Source organism: Dendronephthya gigantea, unplaced genomic scaffold, assembly GCF_004324835.1.
Source record: "Dendronephthya gigantea isolate DGI-Jeju-01 unplaced genomic scaffold, DenGig_1.0 000736F, whole genome shotgun sequence".
Taxonomy (NCBI): Eukaryota; Metazoa; Cnidaria; class Anthozoa; order Malacalcyonacea; family Nephtheidae; genus Dendronephthya; species Dendronephthya gigantea.
The window spans coordinates 4,032-12,620 of record NW_021163746.1 but is presented as its reverse complement, the minus strand read 5'-3'; the positions used below and the strand labels follow the sequence as shown (position 1 = coordinate 12,620).

The 8,589-nt window shown below is 44.6% G+C and overlaps 1 protein-coding gene across 1 annotated transcript; it reads left to right on the top strand.

Annotated features, from left to right (window-relative positions):
• Positions 1 to 4,878: 4,878 nt before the first annotated feature.
• LOC114544336 lies at positions 4,879 to 8,097 on the top strand. Its single transcript, XM_028563004.1, has one exon. It carries the CDS (start codon positions 4,879 to 4,881, stop codon positions 8,095 to 8,097), a length of 3,219 nt encoding a protein of 1,072 aa, XP_028418805.1.
• Positions 8,098 to 8,589: the final 492 nt, after the last annotated feature.

The window sequence follows — 8,589 nt, the reverse complement described above, 5'->3', positions numbered from 1 at the left end:
CCATTGCCATCCATAGGCCTCGATAGCCGTCCATAACCATCCATAGGCCTCCATAGCGATCCATAGGCCTCCATAGGCCATCCATAGCCATCCATAGCCCTCCATAGCCCTCCATAGCCATCCATAGGCCCCCATAGGTCATCCATAGCCTTCCATAGGCCACCATAGCCATCCATAACCATCCATAGGCCTCCATAGCCGTCCATAGCCATCAATAGGCTTCCATAGGCCATCCAAAGCCCTCCATAGCTAACCATATGCCTCCATAGGCCTCCAAAGCTATCCATAGCCACCGATAGGCCTCCATAGGCCTTCATAGCAATCCATAGGCCTCCATAGGCCTCCATAGCTATCCATAGCCATCCATAGGCCTCCATAGGTCTCCATAGCTATCCATAGGCACTCCATAGCTATCCAAAGTCCTCCATAGCTCTGCGTAGCTATCCATAGGCCCCCATAGGTCATCCATAGCCTTCCATAGGCCACAATAGCTATCCATAGCCATCCATAGGCCTCCATAGCCGTCCATAGATATCCATAGGCCTCCATAGGCCATCCATAGCCCTCCATAGCTATCCATAGGACTGCATAGGCCTCTATAGCTATCCAAAGCTACCGATAGGCCTCCATAGGCCTTCATAGCAATCCATAGGCCTCCATAGCTATCCATAGCCTTCCATAGGCCTCCATAGGCCTCCATAGCCCTCCATAGGCCTCCATAGCCATCCATAGGCCTCCATAGGCCTCCATAGCTATCCATTGGCCTCCATAGGCCATCCATAATAATCCATAGGCCTCCATTACCCTCTATAGCCATCCATAGGTCTCAATAGGCCATCCATAGCCTTCCATAGGCCTCCATAGTCAACCACACCTCTCCATAAACCTCCATAGGCCTCCATAGCGATCCATAGGCGATCCATAGCCTTCCAGAGGCCTCCATAGGCCATCCATAGCCATCCATAGGCCACCATAGGCCTCAATAGCTATTCATAGGCCTCAATAGCTATCCATAGCTATCCATAGGCCTCCATAGGCCTCCATAGCCATCCATTAACCTCCATACGCCATCCTGTACTGGTATAGTCAACATTAAGTAGACATTTCGATACGATGTTACATTAAGTATTAAGTAAGAACTAGAACTAGAGCCTGCGATAGAAGAACGTGGTTCGTACGTTTTGAGGGAGAAATTAAGCACAGTGTTTTACGGCAGTCGTCGGGTTTTAGATCGTTTTGTTAAAATAGTAGAAAGCGAAATAAAGTTTTAGAGTATAAACATCGTTGTGTTAAAATCTTAAGACGATTGTGTGTTGAAGCAAAATCTCCGAGGAACGTATCAAAACAGTAAAACACTCGTGAAGAAAATACGGCATCTGGAAAGAAGCGGACTTTAAAGAAGTTTTGCCAGCCAATACTTGATGAAGTTGCTTGAAGCTAGTTGTTGTATTGACAATAAAGGTAAATACCACATTCGTGATTAAGAATGAGTGTTCAAGAAAAGAAAATAGAGCGAAGTAGAGCCAAAACGGCAGTTACTTTGGCATCAAGACGACTTGTCGGTGCAGCTCACCGAGATGCAGAGTACCAAATATTGAAAGGATTAATGATCGAACTTGAAAAGGTTTATGACGATTTTTGGGTCGTGAATGAAGAGTTTGAATTACTTGTATTGGAAGAAAGTAACGTAGAACATCGTGTAGTTAACGGAGAGAGTATTAATGAATATAGAGACAATGTTAAGCAGTGTTACACTGAGGCTAGAGATGTATTTGTACAACAAAAGATTGCTAACGAACAAATCAGTAAGGATCAAGCTGCACAGCCCGTACGAATCGCCTTAAAGTTAGAAGTGCGAAGAATAAGTGAGTTGCTTGATACAGTAGATAAGAACATTAACTCTGAGAATCCTAATCTTCAAGAATTACAACTTGATAAACAAGATTTACAATCTATGTTAGATCATCTGTGTGGAAGAGTTTCTGAACTTAGTGTACTTGAGTCGTTGCATGCAGAGCAAGATGTTCAGCTACAGACTGAAATTGATAAAGTTATTGGGCAGGTCTTTAAGAAAGTAAGAGCAATAAATTTGTATATTCAAAGTACAAAGAGCACAGAAAGCACCCTCCCAGTCCCTAGTCATGTACACAAGGATAGTTCCATCTCATCAACTGATATAGCTGGCATGGATATACCTACCACAAATAACCATGTACAACCAACCCATACAGTCCCTGTGTCTAATAACTCCAGTGTAATTGATGTTTCTGCACCTGAATTTGTACCCACCTCAAAACCATCTATCATAGATCCTGCAACAAGTAATGCTAGCTTAATGAACAATGATCACCTTGCTAGTACTAGTGCTACTCCTATGGAACCTGTTGGTGTGACCACAGATCCCATTCCACAACTAATTACCACTCTCACACACCAGCATCCAAGTGACCATAACACCCCACCTCAACAGTTTGTACCTATAACCCCCAACCATCAACCAACTTTGGCAAGCCCACCCCTCTACACAAATACCACTACACCCCAACCCCCCACAGCAATTAATGTCAATGCCACCTTTCCTCAGCATCCCCCTACCACCACATTCCACTCAAGTAATACCCCCTATGCTCCCCATAGTGCCACCATGGCCAACCCATATATCCCTATAAATCCCAGTCCTTTCCATCAACAACATCTAAGTACAGTCTCATCATCTCTCAATATGACATCCTATCCCTATACAAATGTACATGTGCCAAGCATGTCTAGTTCATATCAGCTCCCAGTTAGTCTAAACCCTATTGCTACAACCACCAGTCCAGCAGTTCTTTACCCTTCAATGAGTATGACCTATCCCACTCATGGCCTTAGTGGGGTGCATGGTGTTAGCCCTATCGCTGTCACCACTTCCTTCGACACTCCGTCGCCGCCACAGTCACTACCCCGACCTGTTGATCTTGGCCCTCGTGTTCAGGTGAGGAAAATGACTCTCCCAACATTCAACGGTAACAGAAAAGATTGGCCAGAATTCAGAGCAATTTGGAAGTCTGTAGCAGAGACAGCATATCAGAACAAGACAGCATTCGCCCATGAACTGAAGAAATCTGTTAAGGGAGAAGCAAGCAAACGCATAAAGTCAGTGTTCGTCACAAAGCCTGAAGCCTATGATGTTATGTGGCAAAAGTTAGAAAGTTATTACGAAGACGTTGGCGCCAGTGTTAATGCGGCTTTGGACGACTTACACAAGTTAAAAGTAGTATCAGAAGAGGACTACAAAGGCTTAGTGGAATTAGTAGACGAGGTTGAATCTGCATATAACCAACTGGACGAGTTAGAAAATTTGAACATTCTCACACTGCGAGATGTTGACATGATTACGGAACTGTTACCATGTCATTTGAAGGTTGAATGGCGTAGAAAGTACAAAGAGATGACGGCCACAGAGAAAGTACATCCATTTGTTAATTTCATGCAATTTCTGGAACGTGAAAGAGAAGCTGTTGCTCGTATTGCGGAAGTCCAAACAAGAAAGAAAAGTACATGTCGACGACAGTCATTCCATGGAAACAGGCGTGAACCAAAGAAGTACCATAAATGTGCCTACCCGACACATCGAAAGGACACTATCAATCACACAACAGAACAATGCAAAGAGTTTCAGAAACTACCAATTGGCGGCAAAAGTGGGAAGTATGAGATGTTAAAACAGATTGGCGCTTGCTTTAAATGTTTTGGTAACCATCGAAGGCAAGACTGCACCAAAACAGAGCCCTGCGGATGTGGGAGTAGTCAACATCATCAGTTACTTTGTGAAGGCAAGAAGACGAAGGAGAAACCTCCGAGTGAAGAGGAAGAGAAAGTTCAACGGAAAGAAACCCATGTTTCCCAAAGTGATGCACCATCCCTCTACGCTATATACGAAGCAACAGTGTGTGGCAGTAAGAAAACAGCAACTGTGTTCTGTGATGGAGGCTCAAATGCAACCTACATTACCCACCGCGCAGCTCAGAGAATAAGAGCTCGGAAGCTCGGAAAGGTTACCCTAGATGTCACTACAATGGGTAATGTAGAAAAGACACATGTCACTGAACAATATGAATTCACTATACGGACAAACTCGGGTAAGAAGGTTACAATCACAGCATACGGGATGGAACAAATTACAGGACCAGTGAGCAAATTAAATTGTGACATTCTAAAGAAGCTTTTCCCAGAATATGATCTTGAGTCACTACAGAGAAAATCGAGCTATGTTGATATTCTCCTTGGGTGTGACTACTTTGGGTTACATCCTAAGCAAGAAGAAGTACGATACGGAGACCATCTCAGTATTATGAGCGGTGAGTTGGGCATCTGTCTTCAAGGCACCCACCCGGAACTAGCGGAAGGAACTACGCGTAACTCGAATCTTATCAAGAAGATTCATGCAGTAAACGTCAAAGTTGAGACATACAAAGTTCAGTGCGAGACACACCCCCAATTCAAGTTCACTCCACCTTCATGCCAAATCAGTCCTGATCAGTCATCATGCCACCCAACCAACAGCGTTCATCTTGTCATCAACAAACGAGATCTAATCGGACAGTTTATTGTTGGAGAAGAGCTTGGCACAGAAACCAACCCACGATGTGGTGGATGTCGATGTGGTAAATGTCCTATTCTAGGGCTACATATTCGTTTAAAGAAGAGCAAGAACTGAAAGTGATTAGAGAAAATCTGGAGTATGATGAATTCAATAAATGCTGGGTAACCAGCTATCCTTGGACTGTAGATCCAAAAAGTCTACCTGACAACTACAACTCAGCTCTGGCTACGCTGAATAAAACGGAACGTACTCTCAAAAAGGACGAGTTATGGGCGAATACGTACAAAGACCAAATGGATGATATGGTTCAGCGAAAAGTGGCTCGAAAGCTTACGGCTGCTGAGATTCAGGAGTGGAACGGCCCTGTTTTTTACATATCTCACTTGGCAGTTGTCAATCCTAAGTCGAATTCTACTCCTGTGCGTATAGTGTTTAACTCCAGTCAGATCTACAAAGGGGTCTCCTTAAACTCCTGCCTGGCGAAAGGTCCCGATTGTTATATGAACAATCTTATTGGTATCTTGTTACGTTGGCGTGAAGAAGCTGTTGCATTAGTTGGCGATATAAAGAAGATGTTCAATTCAGTTTACTTGAAGGAATTGGAGAAACACTGTCACCGGTTTCTCTGGCGCAATCTCGAACCCGACCGGCCACCTGATGTATATGTAATGGAACGTGTCAACATGGGTGACACACCTGCACCAGCCATAAGCACAGAAGCTATCTACAAGACGGCAGACCGTTTCAAGGAAGACAGCTTAGAAGCAGCTGAGCTATTGAAGAAATCCAGTTATGTTGACGACCTTATTGATTCGCGTCCAACGTTGAGTTGTGCTCTTAAAATCGCGGAAGACACGGAGAGGATGCTTGCGAAAGGCGGATTTTCAGTGAAATGTTGGCAAGTGAGTGGAGAGACAAAATCCCGTCCAAGTCTTGATAACGAAAGTCATCATGGAGTCAACAAAGAAGAGGAAATTAGCCAGAACACAAACATGTTGAAGGGAACTGAGTCCAACTTAAGAGTTCTCGGCCTTGGGTGGGATCCTGGAAGTGACACCTTGGTGTATGAAATTACGTTAAACTTCAGCAAGAAAAGGCGTGGGATTTGCGTTGGTCCGAATCTAAGGGAAGTTGATTTGCCAGCTGCATTGCCTGAAGTGCTGACTAAGCGAACTGTTCTCGAACAAGTAATGAAGATCTACGACCCTCTTGGGCTTGTGTGTCCATTCACATTGTTAGCAAAAGTACACTTGCGTGAATTGTGGTTACGAAAGCTTGACTGGGATACTGCGCTTCCAGCAGATCTTAGCGCTAAATGGGTTCGATTTTTCACCTCGTTGTTTAAACTCGAACAGTTGCGTTTCCCACGTTGCTTACGACCCGAAGATGCCGTTGGTCGTCCGTGGCTCATAATTCTAAGCGATGGTAGTGACTTAGCTTATGGTTACGCCGCTTACATCAGATGGTGCTTACAAAGTGGACAATATTGGTGTCGATTAATTATGGCCAAATGCAGGATCGCACCGGTGAATAAATTATCTACACCCCAAATGGAACTTAATGCTGCAGTATTGTCGAAACGAGGGAGAAAAGTAATCGAATCCGAGATGCGATTTGATTTCGAAAGAGTGTTGCAACTGGTTGACTCGGAAACCGTCCTGAGTATGATCAACAAAACGAGCACTAGATTTAAAGTGTATGAAGGAGTGAGAATTGGAGAAATTCAAGCTGCAACTGACGGCGACCTGTCGTCCTGGGCGTGGATGTCTGGCGAGGACAACACGGCAGATTGGCTTACGCGTGGTCGGTCTCCAGACGAATTAGCTGAAGATTCTCAGTGGTGGAATGGACCACTCGTGTTGTATCGACCTATCGAAGAATGGGGTTTGAAATTTGGGAGCCAAAGAAATGACGTTCTGCCAGGAGAAAAGAAAATTCGTTATACTGTGACAACTACTACCAGTCCCTCTCTCGTAGACTATTCAAGATCGAGTGATGTGAACAGAGTCATATGGGTCATCGCAAGAATTCTCAGCATTGCTAAGAATAAGTCATTTCGCGGAGGAAATACCTTATGCATTACGGCACAGCTACTTCAAGAAGCTGAAGATTTCTTAGTGAAAAGCGTCCAAACGGAATTGAAAAGTGAAATGAAGAAAACCGATGCAAAGGGACGGAAAGGCGGACGTTTTGCTTCGTTAAATCCTAGTTGTGATGGACGTGGTTATGTTGTTGTTGGTCAGCGTATGAAGAACAAGAATCCCATGACGCCGGATGCATCGCTACAAAGATTGCTGCCTACTCGCCATCTCCTCACGAGATTGTTAATGAGACGTGCTCACATAGAAAGCGGACATCGAGGTCGTGATGCTACTCTGGCTCGATTTAGGCAGAAGTATTGGACAGCTCAAGGGAGCAAGGTCGCCCAGGCGGTGAAGAGTAAATGCCAGCTATGCAAGCTTCGTGATGCAATATTAGGAGAACAAGAAATGGGGCGATTACCGGAAGCTCGTTTGAAACCTGCTCCACCATTTACCTACACTATGGTCGATTTGTTTGGCCCTTACCTTGTTCGCGGCGAAGTTCAGAAACGTACCAGTGGTAAAGCATATGGAGTCATCTTCACCGATTTGATCTCCCGTGCGGTCCACATCGAAGCTGTTTACGGCTATGATACAAGTTCGTTTTTGATGGCCCTCAGCAGATTCGCAAGTATTCGTGGATGGCCCCAATACATCTACAGCGATCCGGGTTCGCAGTTGATAGGGGCAGAGAGGGAGCTGAAAGAAGCTTGGGCAAAGATTGATCGGGAAGATTTACATACGCAAGGCCTACGAAGTGGATTAACCTGGGTATTTGGATCAGCGGATAGTCCGTGGCACCAAGGAGCAGTGGAGTCCCTTGTGAAAGCAGCTAAAAGAGCGATTGTCTTTGCTGTGGGAAAAAGACGACTCTCAGTACCTGAGTTCCTGACCGTGTGTACGGAAGTTGCCAATCTCATCAACGAAAGGCCTATTGGAACCTTACCATCTATTGATTACGATCTGAATGTCCTGACCCCTAACAGCCTTCTGTTAGGACGCGCTACAGCTAAGAATCCTGGAGGATGGCAACCCTTCACGTACAGTCAACATCCTAGAACAAGATATCGCCTTGTGCAGGTAGCTGTGGAAGACTTTTGGGAAAAGTGGATACAACTGTATGCACCTACTCTGATTTTGAGAAGGAAATGGCATGTCAGCACACGTAATTTACGTCCGGGAGATGTGGTAATCGTCGCTGATAAGAACGTTATGCGGGGAGAATACCGTCTTGGTGTAATCAAGGACGTCTTTCCGGATTCAGATGGCAAAGTTCGTCGCGTTCTGGTGACTTACAAGAATTTTCGTGTAGGGAACAACCAACAAGAGTATGGTGTGAGTGAAGCAGTCACGGTTTCTAGGAGTGTTCAGCGCCTCGCATTGCTTGTGCCCGTGGAAACAGAAGATAATGAACAGGAGACAAATAAATGAACTTCTAAACGAACGTGATAAACATTATTGACATTTTGTTTGTTGACAGTACATCGCATCGACCTCATCCCCCCGGTGTACTGGTATAGTCAACATTAAGTAGACATTTCGATACGATGTTACATTAAGTATTAAGTAAGAACTAGAACTAGAGCCTAGGATAGAAGAACGTGGTTCGTACGTTTTGAGGGAGAAATTAAGCACAGTGTTTTACGGCAGTCGTCGGGTTTTAGATCGTTTTGTTAAAATAGTAGAAAGCGAAATAAAGTTTTAGAGTATAAACATCGTTGTGTTCAAATCTTAAGACGATTGTGTGTTGAAGCAAAATCTCCGAGGAACGTACCAAAACACATCCATAATAATCCATAGGCCTCCATTACGCTCTATAGTCATCCATATGTCTCAATAGGCCATCCATAGCCTTCCATAGGCCTCCAGAGTCAACCACACCTCTCCATAAACCTCTATAGGCCTCCATAGCGATCCATAGGC

What these genes read in the sequence shown, in the direction of transcription:
- LOC114544336 (XM_028563004.1), top strand. Translation starts at nt 4,879, where the DNA reads ATGGATGATATGGTTCAGCGAAAAGTGGCTCGAAAGCTTACGGCTGCT.